Below are 21,514 nucleotides of genomic sequence, written 5' to 3'. Positions count from 1 at the left end.
TTGTCATTATAGCTGCTTTTTAGTGGGAGCTTGATGGTTGATTGGATCTTAATGTTGGCATTTCACCCACTCTCCCTCTGTTTTTGACACTAAAATGTGTGCTGGTTCCTTTTGTTGTAATGAGCTCTGAACAAATTTGGCAGGATGAAGTCACTCATTCCACATCTTTTGCCGCAAACCCAAACAATTTAAAAACAACTCACTACACTGGGCGACATGGGCGAGGGGGAAACTCCGGAAGCACACGGGGCTAAACCTGTGCCTGGGCAAAAGGGAATTTATTACTTTAACCTGTCTGCAACAAAACGTACAAATAAATCTGGGAAAAAACAACGGACACTGTACAGGTCGAGTGCTTGTTTTTGTCTTGGTCTTTTAAAATTACGCCACAGTTTAAGATATATTCTTTCTATACATGTCTTAATATAGGAATAGAGAGATTTTGGAATTGGGTTTGGACAATGAGGACTCGGAACATGAAAATGATGAAGATACCAATCAAAGTAAGACAAATAAATGCTCACATTTTCAAAAAGTGTGGATGTTTTTGTGGCATAACAATGACTATCTTACTACAGGTTCAAACTTACAGGACAAAGAAGAAGATGCCGTTTCTGCCGAAACGGGTCAGAATCATCCTTTCTTTCGTCGCTCGGATTCAATGACCTTCTTGGGTTGTATCCCACCAAATCCGTTTGACGTTCCCTTGGCTGAGGCCATCCCATTAGCAGATCAGCCTCACCTCTTGCAGGCAAGAATTGTTGCTTTGTCATTTTTCAGGACAGGTGTTTATTAACCCGTCTCCATTCAAAATGGCCATTCCCCTTTTTACGTAGGTGATGTTTATCTGAACAATTAAAATAAAATATTTAGTACAACTGTATTTTTCAGATTATAAATCGCTCCTCAGTGTAAATTGTAGCAGGCAAAAAATACATCGTGAAAAAAACAAATGGAAATCATGTCGCTGCTGAGTTATCTCATTTTGTGGGAGACATTTACATTACAAAAAACACCCAAAATACTCGTTGCGTAATCATGTAGACAGCGCCAAACAAGTTCCGGTTGTATTAGAAGCATCTGGTTCTAACTATGTAAACATTGCCTTTTTTTAGTTTAAAGTGGCTTAACTAAAATCGCACGTCACTTTGTGACTACAGGTACAATCGTGGTCAGTGATGGTTCCTTTTGGTGCTGTAAATAGTGCATCTTCGTTTTAGTGAAGGCTACATGCTGTAAAAGGTGGCAATGACAAGTGATTTTGAATCCCTGGAAATCCAGTGATCGAGATTCATCGTTTGTTATAGTCTTATGTCAGAATTGCGGAGGCCAGGCCAAGTGAAGCAGGTGTGGGGAAAGCAGTAAAAGTATTTGTATTTAATACCATATTTTCCGTTGTATAAGGCACCCCCCCAAGGAATGGTGTATTTTGAAACGTTTTCCATGTATAAGGGACACTGGAGTATAAGGCACGCCTTCAAGTTTTCCAAATAAAATATAGAAATATATAAACGTTTCCATATATAAGGCACATCACATTATAAGGCGCTACAGTAGAGGCTGGGGTTACGCACTACTTCTATGGGGAGGAAATGAAGTCGACTTCACATATAAGATGCACGTACGTATAAGGCGCAGAGTCATTTTTTTTTTAAGAAAATGAAGAGAAAAACATTTCCAGAGGTCGGACAGAAGCTTTAAACACACAACCCCGCAAGAAAAACCAAAACCCGAACAAATTTGGGAATGGCAGCGAATATACAGTAGATTAGTTTTGTTGTGGTCTGTATTATATAAGACAAATGTTCTCCCCTTCTTTAATCAGAACTATGTTGAGGAAAAGTTGATTCCCACCTGGAACTGGATGGTGTCCATCATGGACTCCACTGAAGCACAGTTGAGATATGGCTCAGCTTTGTCATCTGCTGGAGACCCAGGTCACCCGAGCCACCCATTGCATGCCTCTCAGCATTCAGCGCGACGGGAACGCATGACTGCTCGGGAAGAGGCAAACCTCCGCACCCTCGAAGGCCGGAGGTAAGTGTACATTAATACAAATTTGATGGTTGTAGTTAGCCTTACGATTGCACGATTTGCTCAATTGATTGTAGTTTAGTAAGCAAGCATGTTCTCACTCATTTTGTTTCAGGAGAGCAGCCACTCTACTGACAGCTCGCCAGGGCATGTCTGCACGTGGCGACTTCTTGAACTATGCCTTGTCACTCATGCGCTCCCACAATGATGAACATTCAGATGTGCTTCCTGTGCTTGATGTGTGCTCACTGAAACACGTGGCATATGTTTTCCAAGCCCTAATATACTGGATTAAGGCCATGAACCAGCAGACCACTCTAGAGACCCCACAAATTGACAGAAAGAGGTAACCTTTGTCATTATAGCTGCTTTTTAGTGGGAGCTTGATGGTTGATTGGATCTTAATGTTGGCATTTCACCCACCCTCCCTCTGTTTTTGACACTAAAATGTGTGCTGGTTCCTTTTGTTGTAATGAGCTCTGAACAAATTTGCCAGGATGAAGTCACTCATTCCACATCTTTTGCCGCAAACCCAAACAATTTAAAAACAACTCACTACACTGGGCGACATGGGTGAGGGGGAAACTCCGGAAGCACACGGGGCTAAACCTGTGCCTGGGCAAAAGGGAATTTATTACTTTAACCTGTCTGCAACAAAACGTACAAATAAATCTGGGAAAAAACAACGGACACTGTACAGGTCGAGCGCTTGTTTTTGTCTTGGTCTTTTAAAATTACGCCACAGTTTAAGATATATTCTTTCTATACATGTCTTAATATAGGAATAGAGAGATTTTGGAATTGGGTTTGGACAATGAGGACTCGGAACATGAAAATGATGAAGATACCAATCAAAGTAAGACAAATAAATGCTCACATTTTCAAAAAGTGTGGATGTTTTTGTGGCATAACAATGACTATCTTACTACAGGTTCAAACTTACAGGACAAAGAAGAAGATGCCGTTTCTGCCGAAACGGGTCAGAATCATCCTTTCTTCCGTCGCTCGGATTCAATGACCTTCTTGGGTTGTATCCCACCAAATCCGTTTGACGTTCCCTTGGCTGAGGCCATCCCATTGGCAGATCAGCCTCACCTCTTGCAGGCAAGAATTGTTGCTTTGTCATTTTGCAGGACAGGTGTTTATGAACCCGTCTCCATTCAAAATGGCCATTCCCCTTTTTACGTAGGTGATGTTTATCTGAACAATTAAAATAAAATGTTTCGTACAACTGTATTTTTCAGATTATAAATCGCTCCTCAGTGTAAGTCGTAGCTGACAAAAAAATACATTGTGAAAAAAACAAATGGAAATCATGTCGCTGCTGAGTTATCTCATTTTGTGGGAGACATTTACATTACAAAGAACACCCAAAATACTCGTTGCGTAATCATGTAGACAGCGCCAAACAAGTTCCGGTTGTATTAGAAGCATCTGGTTCTAACTATGTAAACATTGCCTTTTTTTAGTTTAAAGTGGCTTAACTAAAATCGCACGTCACTTTGTGACTACAGGTACAATCGTGGTCAGTGATGGTTCCTTTTGGTGCTGTAAATAGTGCATCTTCGTTTTAGTGAAGGCTACATGCTGTAAAAGGTGGCAATGACAAGTGATTTTGAATCCCTGCGATTCATCGTTTGTTATAGTCTTATGTCAGAATTGCGGAGGCCCGGCCAAGTGAAGCAGGTGTGGGGAAAGCAGCTTAATTTTAATAAATACCGTAATTTCCGGACTGTAGAGCGCACCTGATTATAAGCCGCACCCACCACATTTAAAGAGGAAAACCAATTTTGTACATACACAAGCCGCATGTGCCCACATTAAAGCATGTAACACAAACACAAAATTAACCCAAACCCGACTTCAAATCCCACGAATGAAACTAAATGTCCTTCATTAAAATCCACAGTCCAAAAATCACAGCCGGCTAAATGAACGGAAAATGATACTTAAGGTTTGATGCAGGCCTGCAGAGTCCGGTTCCCGTTGAAAGTAATCCAAGGGAAAAAAAGGTGTATATTTCCAAAGGTAAGGGAGGGGAAAATATATATCCACTATTGATGAAAAGATTTCTTCAGCCGTCATCTGTACTTCTTTGATGGTGTCGGACGTTTCGCTTCATCAGTATTACTAATCCTATGTTGCCTCAGCGGGCTATTGTATGAAAGATCCAAATCGAACCTCACCCCACCAAACCGGTTTAATGAAGGATTTAGTTGTTTTATGAAAATCGCTTCTTTTACTCCCCTTTCAAACCATCTATGTTCTTTCGCGAAGATTTTAACCTCATTGTCGTCAAATGAGTGGTTGCTAGCTTTTAGGTGCATATGTACTGCCGATTGAGGCCCACTAGTATTATCCCTGCGATGTTGATAGTCTTTTTTTGAGAATTTGTTGAGTCTCCCCAATGTACTGCTCTTTACAATTTTCATTCTTACAATGTATTGAATAAACTACATTACTTTGTTTTTCATTTGGCAGTAATGTAGTTTTCTACTCGAGCGTCACTGGCGGCCGTTAGAAAAATTACATAAATTGGCCGCATCACTGAATAAGCCGCAGAGTTGAAAGTTTGGGGGAAAAGTAGCGGCTTATACTCCGAAATTTACGGTAGGAGTCGCGCTTGAATATAAGGAGTAGGACCAGCCAAAAAGTGAGAAGAATATTTAAAAAAATATCACTAAAATATTACATTTTAGTGAGAGAAACACAATTGAAACTGATTTCAAATAAAATATTTATCTTTTTTACTTTTACTTACTTCCTACAGGTTTTCAAACTGGCTTATGCCAGTCAAATATTTTCATTAATCACAGAACTGCAGCTTCTAAAATTGGGGAATAGTGTTAAATGAATGTCTGGTTATGGTACCAATGGAATATTTGGTGTTTTTAATTTGTAACAAGATAAATCGTTATTCTACCCTTTTCAGCCAAATGCAAGGAAGGAGGATCTGTTTGGACGACCCTCACAAGGCTTGTACTCCTCTTCCATGGCAAGCAAAGGCCTGGCTGAGGCAAGTGTGGACAGAAACTGCCTGGAGTTAAACTTGGGTGCTTCTCTATCCTCCCCATCTCAGGTATACCACCTCTCTTCACATGAAAAACAGGTGGGCAGCTGTGTTCTAATATCTAAAGATTCTAAAATTCTTGGTGAACGTACTGTAGTATGTAGAATTCTGTCAAATATTTTTTGACTCAATATATCCCACTGCCCACACATTTGAAGTAATGTCCAGTGCATGGGTAGGGCAAACTTTGTGGCTTGGAGGCCACATTGATTTTTATAATTTGACAGGTGGGCCAAGACACAGTACACCTAAAAAAACAATGCATATGTCAACAGTCCATACGAAACATCAACAGAACACAACCATTAAAGCGTAAATATACTTTATGACCATGAACAATGAAACAACATATGATGCAGTCAGTATGGTGTTCGTCCTCTTTGGAAAGAGATGACCATCTTCACTGGGGTGGGGGGTAGTGAAGATGACTTGCGCGTGAGTTTGATTAAAGTGAAGGAGAGTTGCGCAATGTCGTCTGCCTCACTCTCTCGTCCCAGCCCATCAGAATTCAGTGGCAAGACAGAGTCAAGACGACTGGGGATGGGTCGGGATGCAGTGGATGACCACAGTGTTGTACGTGTCTCACTGTGCCCTACTTGCGCTCCACAACGCTTTGCTGGGCCCACCTTCATGCCTGTTGAACCAGTCTAGTGGTTTCCTCCACGCAATCTGCTGGGTCCAGGCTTTACATGCGTAGGTAGACAAGCCCTACAATAACCTACTGTCTATGGGATACTCGTGGTGGCTGGGACGCCTAACCCCATCACAGATCAAACAGACCTGCCCACTGCAGTCAGTATATGTCCTATATGAACGTCCACATATGTTAATAACACATGTTTGACAACACAAGCAACAAAGAGCAACAATATGTTGCCAAAAACTGCAGCACACAGTACAGGTATATAAAAAATAAAATACACAAAATAAAACAGTTAGAACTACTTGCTTCAAAATGAGACAAGGAAGACACTTGAGCTTGAGTGACATTATGCAGTCAAAAACAGTTAATTCCAGATGTTGTTTTTCCTTGATGATATATCCAAAGAGCAACAAAGAAGCCTTCTTTCACAATTTGCTTCACTTTGCCACATTCAACATGGACAGAAATATTAAAAGACAACCTTTTTTGTTTCCTAACTGACATCAGAAAAACGTTTTATAGCATCTAAAATACCCAAAACACGCAGGCTGATATTTTTATTCAAATGCAAAACACCAATAAAAATGACTTAAAGTGTCCAAAATCTGCAAAAAATTGAGCTGTGAATTGGGCATTTTCAGAAAGTCCCGCCCCCAGTTCGTCACGTCACGCCAAGACGTCTTGCCTTGCTCTAGAATCAAAACAATGGCTTCAGATTCGGAGCATATGCTTTCTTGTTACACATCCAGTTATGAATATGATTCAAATAGTCCTGATGAGCAAAGCATACATGTTTGCAATTGATTAAAGAAGGTTTTCTGGGTCGTTTTGATGGCTCAAGACTGTCCGACTTACGACCGGCTTGACTTACAACCACCCGTAATTAGGACCAGGACCTTTTATTCAACGGCTGGCACCGCAACGCGGTAGCAGCCCGGCAAGGCGTATGACAATTTTGGCCAGCCAGCATCTCACTCTCACACAGCAATCGACCATGTGATGGCCGCGGCCAGGACTAGAGGCGGGTCGGGCGTCGGCGCTCGAGCGCGGGGAATCGCCGCAACGAGAACGGCACGTCAATCCCACAGGCCAACAGGCCCGCTGCCGCCCCTCTTTGATCATAATAATACATTTGATTTCTAAGCGCCTTTCAAAACTATCAAGGACACTTTCCAGTCGTGGGATAAGAACCTTTTTTTTTTTTTTTTTTTTTTGCTTTGAGACAGTTCGATCTGCTTTGGGGCGAGGTGGTAGGTCAGGTGCGTCGGGCCGTGCGTCGGCGCGGAGAACGGGGTAAGGCCGGGGTGAAGGCAACCGATAAAACACCGGCGATCCGGACTCGCGCCTGCCCATCCCAGTTGCGCCCGAATTAGGTTGTTTGCAAGACATTTAGCACTGAGTCTCTATTCAACATTTTGAATGGATTTCAACCTCATTTCACTTCATTTCGACTGACGACCGGTTGGTCGGAACGGAACATAACATAAGTTGGATGTTACCTGTATTTATTTTTTGCCATTTTCCATTCTTTCACCACGATACTGACATCTCACCACACAAGTCTTCTTTGGATTCTGCTAACCCACAGATCCTGCCCACTAAGATGTCTTACTCAGCCAACCTGAAGAATGTGATGAGTATGGAGACTGCCCAGCGGACATCTGAGAATCAGTCAGCGCCAGACCGGGAGCTGGAAGCCTCAAAAACTGGCCCGTCACCCCACGACCTTGCCGCTCAGCTGAAGAGCAGTCTGCTTGCTGAGATCGGCCTCACCGAAAGTGATGGACCGCCTCTTCCATCTTTCAGGTAAAATTCACTGTTTTCAAGCTGATTCAAAGCAGGAGATGCAGTGTACGCTAATTTCTATATGCACCAATCTGTGACGTAAAAAAAATAAAATCTTTTCTGCTTACTGCCAACACTGTTGATGAACATGGCTGCAGCTCTTCAATTTAGTGTCATGTCACCCAGTCAGAATGTGGTAACAAACTAAACATTGACATTCTTTGGTGCCTTATTTTGGGCAGACCTCATTGTAGCTTCATGGGGATGATGATTTCACATGACATGCTGCTTGGACGCTGGCGTCTGTCACTGGAACTCTTTGGTCGTGTCTTCATGGAGGATGTTGGGGCTGAGCCTGGATCGGTACCCCTTTTCATTTTCTTAACCGCAATTGTTAACGTTCATAACCTGCCAACTTATCAAAACTTTGTGATGCCTTAAAATAATTAAGGAAAGAAAGTGTTGTTTTTTATTTATATAAAAGTGTAATCACAGTTCGACTTTTTATTTCATTTCAAGATTCTCACTGAGCTTGGTGGCTTTGAGGTAAAGGAGTCAAAGTTCCGCAGAGAAATGGAGAAGCTAAGGAACCTCCAATCCCGGGACTTGGCCCTAGAAGTTGATCGGGATAGAGACCAGCTAATACAACAGACCATGCGTCAGCTGAACACTCACTTTGGCAGGAGGTGCACAACCACACCAATGGCTGTACACCGAGTAAAGGTCACCTTCAAAGATGAGCCGGGCGAGGGCAGTGGTGTCGCCCGCAGCTTCTACACAGCTATTGCGCTGGCACTCCTCTCCAATGACAAACTGCCCAATTTGGACAGCGTCCAAAGTGTCAGCAAGGGCATGCAGGCCAGCAGTACGTGTCATCACGATTACAATTCAAGTATGAAATTATAAAGAAACTATACTGTATTTTGGAACTTGCGTTGATTCTTGCACACCGAGAAGTTAACTTGAGATAACAAGTTAACTCAAAGTGAACATTTTGTCTTGTTTGTTCAGATCTAATGCAGCGTTTGAGAAACAGAGATCGGGAAAGAGAGAGGAGAAGTGGAGGTCTACGAGCGGGATCCAGGAGAGACCGAGACAGGTAAACTCAAGATACACATACTTTTCTATTTAGAAACTGAGTTGTGGAAGACATGTTGCATATATGTGTGTGAATTTTACAGAGACTCTAGGAGACAACTATCTATAGACACCAGGCCGTTTAGGCCATCATCGGAGGGCAACCCCAATGATGAGCCTGATCCCTTGCCGGCCCACAGACAAGCATTAGGCGAAAGACTTTACCCACGCGTTCATGCAATGCAACCAGTAGGTCACAACAAACCTTATCCATTAACAGTTTGATTTTCTCGAAGAATATATTTTTATATATAACAAACAGATTACAACTCACTGTCACTTTTGTTTTTTGGTTTAAAACTCTGTCATCTCCCTTTCGTGTGTGTGTGTGTGTGTGTGTGTGTGTGTGTGTGTGTGTGTGTGTGTGTGTGTGTGTGTGTGTGTGTGTGTGTGTGTGTGTGTGTGTGTGTGTGTGTGTGTGTTTTCTCTCTTTCTGTCCGTCTGCCTGTCTCTTTAATGTTTAGCGTACATGCACGTGCGTGTGTGTATATACGTATATATACATATATATTAATTGCTGAAAATTATATTTAATCGGTTTTAAACATTAGATATTTTGTCTTTGTTGTGTATTCAATTTAACAGGACTTTTCCATTTTTTATTATTTTTTTTATTATATTTTGATTTGTACATGCTTTTATCTTGCTGACAATTCTTTCTAGTACACCTTAAAGGACAACCGACATCACTTTTTTGGTCCTAACTGACATCAGAAAAACGTTTTTTTAGCATCTAAAATACCCAAAACACACAGGCTGATATTTTTAGTCAAATGCAAAACACCAATAAAAATTACTTAAAGTGACCAAAATCTGCAAAAATAAATTGAGCTGCTAATTGGGCATTTTAGAAAGTCCCGCCCCCAGTTCATGACATCACGCCAAGACGTCGTGCATTGCTCGAGAATCAAAACAATGGCTTCAGATTCGGAGAATATGCTTTCTTGTTACGCATCCAGTTATGAATATGATTCAAATAGTTCTGAAGAGGAAAGTATAAATGTTTGCAAAAATGCATTGAGGTGATGCAAGGTATGTCCTTTCTCGCTCAGGGGCGTTCCTTCAGCGACGTAGGGTGAGGACTTGTCACCAACTAAAAAACAAGACTTCCGGAGTCTTAAAACGTAAAATATAGCTATATGCGGTGGAATTTTTGCAAAATACGCTCAGTAGAAATCATTTGAAACAATTTTACAAATTATGGACACAAATTGTCCGGAGACGTCGGTTGTCCTGTAAGACTTGTTTGATTTTGTGCAGGCATTTGCCAGTAAAATCACAGGCATGTTGCTGGAATTATCCCCTGCGCAACTTCTCCTGCTGCTGGCAAGTGAGGATTCTCTCAGGGCTAGAGTAGAAGAGGCTATGGAGCTGCTCATTGCACACGGAAGGTTAGCATGCATATGTTCAACTATTCCAGTACACATTTATAATGAACCCGGAAAGCAAGCCTCTGTTCTAAAAACAAATTTTCAGGTTCACTTTTACAAAAAAAAATACTAGATCGTGGGACTCACTATGAACTATATCATACCCAGGGAAAACGGTGCTGACAGTATACTGGACCTGGGTCTTTTGGAAGCTCCAGAAAAAGCACAAGTAAAATGTCTTACTTACCCTTTCTTTTCCATGACTTAATATTAATCAAACAACAATACCCTTATTCGTTTTTTTGTGCTCTGTACTTAAAATTGCCATATTTTATTTTCCTGAATGCAGCCCAGGGCTGTACCATTAACTTGTTCTTTTGTTGGTCATTGCATAGCAACAGGAAAACAGAAAGCGCCATGGTTCAACACGTAGTGTGGTGGACATGGAGCTTGATGACCCAGATGATGGAGATGACAATGCGCCGCTCTTTTACCAGCCTGGCAAACGAGGCTTCTACTCTCCTCGGCCAGGAAAGAACACAGAGGCCAGACTCAACTGTTTCCGTAACATCGGCAGGTAATGAACGATAGTTACGGTTGGTCTTGCATATTTTGCATGTTACATTTTCCATGAGAAACATTTTTTTGTGGCAAAATCAAAATTCCACTGTGCATATTCATTGTCGTGTTGCGGATTTTTAACCAAATGCATAGAGCAGGGGTGGCCAACCAGTCAGAGACTAAGAGCCACATTTTTTACAATGTGACTGCAAAGAACCACATTATACACATGGGCACACATGAACATCACCCCCATTCCTCACACACACGCACACAGACCTCTGCTCAGCCAGATTTATTCTAAATATCACATTTTAAATACAAAATCAACAAATATATTAAAAGTCAAAGTCAACTTTATTGTCAAATATGCTAATATGCATGACATACAGCACAGATGAAATTAATGTCCTCTCGGACCCAGCGTGCAAGGCACTTATAACGTGGCTAAAAAAGACATACAATTGACAACAGACAATATGTTGTCTACTTACATGTACTCAACATGTACTTTCTGTATGTAAAGTGACGTAATGTAGTAATGCAAAAACAAACAACAAGAAAGGGTTGAAGCGAGGCCTTCCAGAAAAAATGAGAAAGAACAAAAAATAGAGTTCAGGATGACAGTACAGCGTATAGCGTGTCTTCAGAGTTCGGTGAGTGTGGCAGTGGGAAGAGGCAGCGTGGGCAGGGCTGGGATGCAGTTGAGTCTCCCGACTGCCTGGTGGCAAAAACTGTCCTTGAGCCTGCTGGTCTTGGCTCGGAGACTCCGCAGTCTCGATTTTGAGAGCGAACTTGACACAAATTGTTTACGACTCAAATGATTGATTTTTCATCTCACGCACATGCGTGTTGATGTCACCTGGTCAGCTTGCTACCGTATTTCCACGACTGTAAGTCGTAAATTTCCTCCAAAATGTGCAGCGCACCCTATGGTCGTGAAAATACGGTACATAGGGAATGAATGGTGTCACGTTCCGAACGAGGTAGAAAGTAACTGACTCGTCGAAACAAAGTGGGATGTTTAGATCCCCAAACAGGCGACAGAGACAGAAGATCATTGCAGGGTGTTTATTAACGTACAAAATGGTGCTGGTCCAAAAACAGGTGGACCAGCGGAATCGTAAGAAATAAACGAACCGACCCGCCTACTACGCTTAAAAGCAACTCGCACGCGGTGGTCCAAGAATTGGCGCAATCCTGACAGAACGCAGTCACTTACGGGGGAAAAACTCAGACCGGAACAACACACGCTCAGAAGCTGAGAAAGTTAAGAGTATGGGAGAGATACGAGGGGAACATAAACAATCCGGCACTACCTAGATGGCCGCGACCCGTATAAATACAGTGTCTGTAGATGAGGGGATTGACAACAGCTGTTGGAAGCGCGGCCCCGCCCCCAGCTGTCAATCCGATTGCACGTGACAAATGGCAGCGCCAGCACCAAACATTTTTGACGCTTGTCATGTGAAAGCGGCGCATAAAATCAGCCAAAGAGCCGCATGAGTTCCAATCACCGCTGATTCATACACAGCTCTAGTGAATCTTTTGCGCAACCTCAGGCTATGAGGCAGCACCATTTCTCACCAGCGTGACCACATCTTTGTAACACGTGCACTTTGCTGTGCAGTCAAAAGTTGTTTGGTACTGGACCGTACCACTCCTGTGATTCTTGATCAAAATGATTGGCATACTGTAAGCACACACACACTGTATATTGTGTGTCTGTTATGGTTTAAACTAGTGATGACCTTGTGACCGTGTTTGCCCTTTTGTGAATTCCTGTTGCTCAAAGATGTTTGTCTACATCCCTTATGTGAATAAAATCCACTCGATTGACTTTTACCATGTTTATGTTGTAGGATATTGGGGTTGTGTCTCCTTCAGAATGAACTCTGTCCAATAACAATGAATAGACATGTAATCAAGGTCTTGCTAGGAAGAAAGGTAGGCAAGACCCCTCTTCTTCTCAAATAAAATTTCTGACATGAATATTTGTACTAAATAGCTATTATATCGTCCACTGCAGGTCAACTGGCATGATTTTGCATTCTTTGACCCGGTCATGTACGAGAGTTTGAGACAGCTTATTCGCCATTCGCTGGCTGGTGAAGCGGAAGCTGTATTTGCGGCAATGGATTTGGCCTTTGCCATTGACCTTTGCAAAGAGGAAGGGGCTGGACAGGTAAAATGTCATTAGGATTCTCTCACCAACACACAGCTTAATGTTATTGTCATATTAAACGGGGGTCCAAGTCTTTGAATTGTAGATCTGAGATTCAACTTCCTGAAAAAACGTAAGCATTCCCAAATTCAACGTTACTAGGTAGGCTGAGGAGTGTGGTATCCTCCTGCAGTCGAACATGTCCTCTGCTCCCTCTTCTTGACAAGGATACCACAACCCAGGTCTGCCAATCCTGACGCGCAATGTAGTCGAGGCGTGTCAACCAGGACAGCCCCGCCACATCCACAGCCTCTAGAACTCAGGGCACTATCATCCACTCTCGGTGCCTTGCTACCAAGGATCTTTTTAACAACCTCTGTGACTTTAAAGATAGGAGAGCTTACCCCAGAGTCCTCGGGGAGTTCTGTCGGTTGACTTGAAGAGGTTGTCAAAGTATTATGTAAACGTTACACTGTTTTTCCTGATGACGAACCACAAGTTCCTCAGAGCCATCTAGAAGTTCACTTTCCATGGCCTCATCAACCTCCTCCAATGCAAGAATTTTTGTCTCAGCGACTGCGTAACCGACCTTTCACTTCATCAGCCCATATGCCTCCCAGCTCCCTTTGGAGTCATAAAGGCCAAAAACACCTGACTCCTTCAGCTGCACGACATCTCTTACAGTTGTGTTGCAACATGCTGAGATTGCTATCTACCTGTACATGCAATGAATACCGTCACAAAGCCAGCGCAAGTTAACAGAACTCCATCCCAGCTAGCCGAGGATAGCAGAACAGATCCTTAATAATAATAATTCGACCTTATTAAAATGAAGCATGTTCCTTGCGATCTAGGTGGAGCTTCTCTCTGGTGGAGTCAACATGCCAGTAACTCCCCTCAATGTGTATGAGTATGTGCGGAAGTACGCAGAACACAGAATGCTGGTTGTGGCTGAACAACCACTCCATGTGAGTCGTTTTCCTTAGTTGTGAATATGTCATCACGAAGGTTATCTATCAAATGTGCTGTCAAAGAATGAAGCAAAAAAAGATTGATTGTCATGTCAATTGAAGCATGTTTTCACAAAATGTATGTCCTTTCAAGGCTATGAGAAAGGGTTTGCTGGATGTACTTCCAAAGAACGCACTGGAAGATCTGACTGCTGAGGACTTTCGGTTGCTTGTCAATGGTTGCGGAGAGGTCAACGTCCAGATGCTCATTAGCTTCACCTCCTTCAATGATGAGTCTGGTATGTCGGTTCTGTGTGGCTCCTGCATCTGTCACTCGTCTTTGCTTACTTATAACACCATTCTTGCATATGTACACCGATAATACAAAACAGACTTGTTTGTTCAACAGGAGAGAATGCAGACAAACTACTGCAGTTTAAACGCTGGTTTTGGTCGATAGTAGAGAAGATGAGCATGACTGAAAGGCAAGATCTGGTAAAGTCTGATTTATTCATTCTCCGCGCATGACCTGCCCTAATGGAAAAAAAAAATCATTTGGAATAATTCATGCTGAATGAATGAATGGGTATTACAATGTTTTGTTTTTTTTTCTGAATAGTTTCATTTTCTCGTCGTCAGGTGTACTTCTGGACTTCCAGTCCATCCCTGCCAGCCAGCGAAGAGGGCTTTCAGCCAATGCCCTCCATTACCATCCGGCCTCCAGATGACCAGCACCTCCCCACAGCCAATACATGCATCTCGCGACTCTATGTGCCACTCTATTCTTCAAAACAGATACTCAAACAGAAACTCCTGTTAGCTATTAAGACCAAGAACTTTGGGTTTGTGTAGAGGTTCAACAGAAAATTAAAACAAAAAAAAAACATGCTTACTTGTTGTGTAATATTTACTTAGCTCCATTTTGTAGATTTATTTTATTTTTTGTCTATACAATTTTATTAAAATTTGACATACTGTCGCTATCTCCCCAGACAATGTTTGTGTTGTGAACACAAACTTATTTTTATTTGAATTTTCTTTTCTTTGTGTTGAAATGAAAAAGATGTATACAGTCCAGAACATTCCTGCATTGGCACTGTAAAATGTAAATGCCGCAGTTCTACCCTGTTCAGCTTAACCGTTTGCTTCCCAGGAATTTGGTCTGAAAGAAAGCTGTCTCCCAAAGCCCAGCCAAAGATGATGGCAGTAGAGGTATTTAAAAGAAGACACTGTGATTATATTTCTTTCACGAGAAAAGTACTATCACTGATAGCTCACTGCTGCCTTTCTGGAAAATCTTTTTTGTTCTTCTTGTACAGTACAGAGGGATTAGGGAGTTTCAAAATAAACTTGGATGCAAGAACCTGTACGTGCTTTCTCTGTAGCAAACAATTCAAAAAACTCAGAGGTGGCAGAGCCTCACCTGCGTGCATTGTACAGTACCGAAGCGCTTTACAGAACACTTAACATAAAACAATGCAGCAGACATGAAATTGTTTTTCATTTTAGTTATTGGGTCTGGCTTTAATTTTGAATTCGAAATTGATGGTTTCATTATTAACGTTGTTGTGCTTGCTTATTTCCTGCTCAAATACATGGAGAAAAGTGTACAAAGAGCAAGCGCCATTACTTATTGCCCAATGTCACCAAAAATACATACATCAAATAAAAGCAGAAATAGTACAGTACAACAGCGCCATCTACTGATGAAACAAGGTTAAGGTCAGAGATCTCATTTGTCAACTGTGGGTATGTGAACAACTAAAACTGTTTTTGATTAAACGCTGCTCCCAACCGTTCCGAGATGATGCCAGGACGACACTGAGGGACTTTCATACAAATTTGATCAAGACTTTTCAGAATAAGCCTAATATTTACGCTATGTATCTGACATGAATCTGTTACGACTTTCTGTTTACGAATTTCCAGAACATACAAAGGTTGTAGAGCTTGATTACAAAATATCAGATAAATTCAAACAATTTATAAAGGATGTTTGATATAAAGGTGCCCCTGTAGACGAGTGTTTACAGGGGCACCGACGTCTCCGGACAAGTTGTGTCCATAATTCGTAAAATGACTTCTACTGAGTGTATTTTACAAAGATTCCACCGCATATAGCTATATTTTACGTTTTAAGACTCACGCTAAACATTCAGGAAGTCTTGTTTTTGAGTTGGTGACGAGTCCTCACGTGACGTCAGAAAAGGACCGTCTCCTGACGTAAAAAAGACGCATTGTAGCGTCTTTCCATCACGTATTTTGCCGTACAGTTTTTTTTTTTTAACCGTGTGTTACATCCAAAAGCCGCCAGCAGAGGGAGTCCAAGCTCCATGGAAATCATCAGCCTGTGGAAACGGGCTGATTCATTCCTCACAGCTCGGTGGCCATTTTGTTGCCTCTTTTTGGGTGAGACATTCTCCCCCGCCCGTTTGCCTCAAAATGACACGGAATAAATTCTTTAATCGATTGCAAACATGTATGCTTTCCTCTTCAGAACTATTTGAATCATATTCATAACTGGATGTGGAACAAGGAAGCATATTCGAATCTGAAGCCATTGTTTTGATTCTCCAGCAATGCAAGACCTCTTGGCGTGATTGAAAGGCGCACTTCAAAATCATACACGCGTGTGACGCAACAATGTCACGCACTGAAAATGCCCAATTTGCAGCTCAATTTTTTTTGCAGATTTTGGACACTTTAAGTCATTTTTATTGGTGTTTTGCATTTGAATACAAATATCATACTGCGTCTTTTGGCTATTTTAGATGCTATAAAACGTTTTTCTGATGTCAATTAAAAAACAAAAAAGTGACGTCGGTTGCCCTTTAAAGCATGTTGAGTTCACAGTTTAGAGATATGGGGTTCAAGTCCAGCTACGGAGTTTGCATGTTGGGTCTTCTCCAGGTGCTCCGGTTTTCTCCCACATTCAAAAAAAAAAATGCATGACAGGCTTATTGAATACTACAAATTGTCCCGAGGTGAGTGTCAATGTGAATGGTTGTTCATTTCTCTGTTCCCTGTGATTGTCTGGCAACCAGGGTGTCCCACGCCCCACTGTACGTAGGCAGCTGGAATAGGCCCCAGTACCCCCTGCAGCTTGAAGCGAATGGTGAAAACGTTCGCACATCCCGTTAGCCTGCGCGTGGTAGGCCGTGGTGCGGTGTACCTGCGCACCCAAGGACTGTGCCATGGCCGACCAGAGCTAGGACACGAACGGGGGAGGCGCTGTTGGAATTGATATCGGATGGCATGCCGAAACGCGCGACCCAGGACGACAGAAACGTCCGGGCTATATCTGCTGAGTTTAGTCAAAGGCAGGGGGACTGCTTCCGGCCACCTAGTAGTCCGATCGACCATAGTGAGGCGGTGCGTGCAACCCTGCGAAGGCGGGAGGGCCTTGAACAGATCCACATGGATGTGGTCAAAGCTCCTGGCCGGAATCGGAAAAGTTTCCAGGTTCGCCCAGGTGTGTCTGTGGATTTTTGCACGCATGTAGCTGGCCACCTCCTGACGTCCCTTCGTAACCCGGGCCAGACAAACTTGGCCCCAAGTAGTTTGACTGATGCCCGGACGCCAGGGTGTGAGAGGGAATGAATAGAATAAAAAATTATGCGACGCCACTCCAGTGGAACCACGGGACGAGTGCACCACATAGATACACCGTAGAGGAGAGCGGGACCCCTTTGATGCAGTGAAACCTCCTCAAGCTTGAGGGACATGCCTGCCGCCTTGAGTTTGTGGATGTCCGGATTCTCAAATTAAGCAGCGGACATTTCTGAAAAATCAACCCTGAGTTGGACTGGACATACGATTGTGCGTGACAAGGTGCAAATGACATTTTCCAGCCACAAGCCGAATGTCGATGTCCATTGTGAGCTCCAAAATAACTGCTAAGTGCCGTTGTTGTTGGTCCGATCACGGTTCGGTCACCTTCGACAAGGCGAAAGGTGAGTGGTCTATGATCCACATCGGCGGTGAATTTTATCATGCAACTTGTGTATCAGAGTAAACTTGGACTCAAACAACGCTACATACTTCTTCAACAGTGGCGACACAGACGTGGAGCAGGGGTCACCAAACTATGGCCCGCGGGTTGTATCCGACCCGTCAGCACATTTGGCTCGCCCCCCCTGAACAATACCAGAGATGCTATCAGATTTTTTTCCTGTTTGGCCTCCAGAAAAATAAAAAATCCTTTTACAAGTCAAAGGTCGGTTTTCGATCATTATCTCGTCCTATTTTAATCAATGTATGTTGTTTATAATCGTGATTGAACAATACAAAGACTTATGACCGAGTTCCGTCCAAGAGGCTTCGTCAGCGAACTAAAGTCTTACTCGTTGTATTAAGTTCATTCTGTCTACTTGATATCTAATTTAAAACCGATTCTTTACTTACAGACAGTGTATTGTAGGTGTTTCAAATACCTGACATGTTTCGGCGTCTACTTCCGCCTTGGTCAGAGTGTCACGGATGTTGTTGTGACGCACCATTTTCAGCTGGTGTTGCAATGAGGGCGTGACCTACCTGTCACGCCCCCCGCTGTCCGTTCGTCCCTCCAGGATACTGCTCCAGGTAGTAGACAGCATGTAGGCTCCCTCATCCCTGTTGATGGTCCTTGGTCCTCGCTTCCGGATTTCAATGGCCTCCCTGATCCAGCGCCGATGTTTGTTTTCTTCGGTGCGGATGACTCTGACCTTCTCCCAGTCCATGATGTGATTTTCTCTTTTGCAGTGGTCCGTGATGGCTGATTTATGGTGTTCCAGTTGTGCTTGTTCTTTTATTGCTCTTGTTTGTATTGTTGCTGTCTCCTTCTCGCACTCTTTTTTTTCTTGTATTAAAACTCCTTCCTGTCTCCCCGATGTATGATTTATTGCATGACCTGCATGGGATTTCATATATTGAGTTGCATTTATTTTCCGGGTGTATTTTGTCCGTTGGGTGTACCAAGATCTGTCGGAGAGTTGTGTGTGGTTTGACCGGTGTGCTTATGTTGTGCTTCCTCAGTGCTCTTTGTATACGTTCTGTGATCCCTCCCATGTATGGCAATGTTACCATTGCTCTGTGTTCTTGTTTGTTTGTTTGCTTTTTCTTTCTCCCCTGTCTTGTTTTTGTTTTTGACCTGCTCTGCCCCTTTAGTTATTGCCCGCTGCGGATATTGGCATTTTTGTCATGCGTGTTGTCTCTGTTTTTCCTCCTGTGTTCTGTCCTCCGGGTCCGTGATTATTGTGGTGCGTTCATGTAATGTTCTGACGACTGACAACTTATGAATAGTGGGGTGTTCGGATGTCCAAAGGAGATATTGGTCGGTATGTGTAGGTTTCCTGTGTATTTTTATTTTGATGTCCCCGTTGTCCGTGTGGTGTATGTTCAAGTCCAAGAAGGCGATGGATTGGTTTGTTTCCTCTTCATGGATGAACTTGATGCTGCCTGTGGTGTTTATGGAGTTGAGGTGATCCGTCCACATATCGTTTCCATAGTGTGGGTTTGTATGTTTCCGGGGCTGTTGCAAGAGCTTTCTGTTCCAGGTCCTCCATGAAGAAGCCACACATGATGGCAGAGAGTGGGTCCCCCATGGCGAACCCTTCTTTTTGTCTGTACATGTTGTTTCTGAATTGGAAATATGTGGATGTGGCAATGAACTTGAGTAGCTGGGTTATGTCATGTGCTGTTAGATTTGTTTTTGTTGTTTTTTTGAGTGTCCTGTCTGCTTTTAGTCTGTCCTGTACTATCTGAATGGTGGCTTTGGTGGGTATTTTGGTGAAAAGTGAGATGACGTCATGCTATATGAACATTTCGTCTTTCTGTATTTTTATGATGGCGAGTTCTGTAGCGAGCTGCTTTGAGTTCTCACAGTGTTGGTCAGTGTGTCCCAGTAATGGTTTTATTATATCTGATAGTGCTTTTGATAGGTGACTTGCCTGTCAGATTTGACAGGTAGGTCACGCGCTCGTAGCAACACCAGCTGAAAAAAGGCGCGTCACAACAACATCTGTGACACTCTTACGAGGGCGGAAGTATACGCCGAAACATGTCAGGTGTTTGAACACCTACAATACACTGTCATGAATCTGTTTTAAATGAGATATCAAGTAGACAGGATGAACTTAATACAACTAAGTAGTGCTTATGCCAAAGTTTAATTTTCATAAATTTAACGTTTGTAAACCGAAAATTTCATAAGGCAAGGTGTTTGTAAACCAAGGCCCCACTGCAATTTATTTATTGCATTCTATTTGTGATTATATTTTATTTATTATAGTACCTATGCTTGTCTGTAATGTAGCCACAACGGGGCACAAGCCAGTGTCTCATTGTGCTGGTCCCAAGCCCGGATAAATACAGAGGGTTGTGTCAGGAAGGGCATCCGACGTAAAACTTTTTGCCAAAACAAATATGTGAATCAAGATGGAGGACACTGATTCGCTGTGGCGACCCCTTGAAGGGAAAAGCTGAAAGGAAAAGAAGAAGAAGAAGAAACCTCCGAATCCCATACCGGATCGGTCGAGGCCCGGGTCAACAACAGCCGCCATTGGTACTGTTGACTTTCAGGGTGCCAGTGGAAAATGCACAGGTCGTAAAGTACTTGGTGTATCGAGTGGAAGAAAGGTAAATAAGGAGACATGGTGGTGGAATGGGGAGGTGCAGGAGTGTATACAGAGAAAGAGGTTAGCAAAGACGAAGTGGGACACTGAGACGAAGGACGAGAGTAGACAGCAGTACAAGGAGATGCAGCGCACGGTTAAAGTAAAGGTGGCAAAGGCCAAACAAGAGGCCTATGATGACTTGTATGCTCGGCTGGACAGCAAGGAAGGTGAGACTGATCTTTACAGGCTGGCGAGACAGAGAGACAAAGATGGTAAGGACCTGCAGCAGGTTCGGGTGATTAAGGATAGAGATGGCAATGTATTAACAGGTGCCAGTAGTGTGATGGCAAGATGGAAAGAGTACTTTGAAGAATTGATGAATGTGGAAAATGAGAAGGAAAAAAAGAGTAGAAGACGTGACTGTTGTGGACCAAGACGTAGCAAACTTTAGCAAGTGAGGAGGGCGCTGAAGAGGATGAAGGGGGGAAAGGCACTCTTTGTTTTTGTTTTTCAGCATTTTTGACCATGACATTCATCAAGGAGGAGACTGTGCTGAGCGGTTGCGCCTTTTCGGCAGCATGAATATGCCAGTACTGTTTTTGAAAGGGAGGAATGTCGGTGCCATTCGACTGCCATCGCTGGACACCAAAGGGGCCGTTGTGCTTTTTTGCGCCTGTAATGGGCAGCATCTTCACAGCCCCGCTTTGTTCAGCGATAGGCCGGTGCTGTTGGACAGTCTGCGGCTGGATGGATAAATGGCTTGAGGAACCCGCGATAAGAAGGAAGGAGCGTCAGCGCAGAGCGCCGATGCGTATATGGAATTGTCGCGGGATGGAATTGAAGCTGATTTATGACGGATAGGAGATTTGAGACAATTCTTTTCGTCAATGGATGCTACGGCTGCGTGTTTGCTTTCAACATTTAGCTTGTAGTCGACGTGCACATTCCACCATGATGTCCCTGATCCACTGGTGAAGAGAGGCTTTGATCCTCTCCTCTTTCATCTGGAACTGCTTTATGTCATCACAAAGAGGGTACAGAAAGTGCTTAAGAAAGAATGTCTCTCTGTGTCTTTGTGTTGTCATGTTATTTGTTACTTAGGTTTTTTTTGTTCTTTTGACTTCAAGACGGCGCCGCGAGAGTGGCTGCCTTTCCAGCAGCTCCTGTGTTTTGCTTTTCTACTTTCATTTCTTTCATAACTTTGCTG

The 21,514-nt window shown here is 43.0% G+C and overlaps 2 protein-coding genes across 4 annotated transcripts in view; both read left to right on the top strand.

The window, feature by feature from the left end:
- The window catches only part of ubr5 (ubiquitin protein ligase E3 component n-recognin 5), a 60,851-nt gene extending 45,770 nt beyond the window's left edge, over positions 1-15,081 (top strand). For 2 of the 3 annotated variants that reach the window (XM_088997944.1, XM_088997943.1), the window contains exons 42-58: positions 430-503; positions 579-751; positions 4,967-5,113; positions 7,336-7,553; positions 7,775-7,895; positions 8,052-8,424; positions 8,544-8,631; positions 8,714-8,858; positions 9,930-10,060; positions 10,208-10,268; positions 10,435-10,616; positions 12,463-12,547; positions 12,630-12,785; positions 13,619-13,732; positions 13,869-14,013; positions 14,124-14,209; positions 14,354-15,081. In XM_088997944.1, the coding sequence (XP_088854070.1) occupies positions 430-503; positions 579-751; positions 4,967-5,113; positions 7,336-7,553; positions 7,775-7,895; positions 8,052-8,424; positions 8,544-8,631; positions 8,714-8,858; positions 9,930-10,060; positions 10,208-10,268; positions 10,435-10,616; positions 12,463-12,547; positions 12,630-12,785; positions 13,619-13,732; positions 13,869-14,013; positions 14,124-14,209; positions 14,354-14,566 (2,512 nt within the window). In that variant the 3' untranslated portion in view covers positions 14,567-15,081. Of the gene's footprint in view, positions 1-429; positions 504-578; positions 752-4,955; positions 5,144-7,335; positions 7,554-7,774; positions 7,896-8,051; positions 8,425-8,543; positions 8,632-8,713; positions 8,859-9,929; positions 10,061-10,207; positions 10,269-10,434; positions 10,617-12,462; positions 12,548-12,629; positions 12,786-13,618; positions 13,733-13,868; positions 14,014-14,123; positions 14,210-14,353 lie in introns of all 3 variants that reach the window. The other variant, XM_088997942.1, reaches the window with a different exon arrangement.
- LOC148896156 (E3 ubiquitin-protein ligase UBR5-like) lies at positions 1,402-3,261 on the top strand. The gene is made up of 4 exons (XM_088998978.1): positions 1,402-2,037; positions 2,150-2,380; positions 2,817-2,890; positions 2,966-3,261. Exons 1-4 carry the CDS (start codon positions 1,865-1,867, stop codon positions 3,244-3,246), a joined length of 759 nt encoding a protein of 252 aa, XP_088855104.1. The 5' UTR covers positions 1,402-1,864; the 3' UTR covers positions 3,247-3,261.
- Positions 15,082-21,514: the final 6,433 nt, after the last annotated feature.

Source organism: Hippocampus bargibanti, linkage group LG06 (assembly GCF_051943395.1).
Source record: "Hippocampus bargibanti isolate YZ-2025 linkage group LG06, ASM5194339v1, whole genome shotgun sequence".
In the NCBI taxonomy this organism is placed as follows: domain Eukaryota; kingdom Metazoa; phylum Chordata; class Actinopteri; order Syngnathiformes; family Syngnathidae; genus Hippocampus; species Hippocampus bargibanti.
This window is presented reverse-complemented; position numbering and strand designations above follow the sequence as displayed.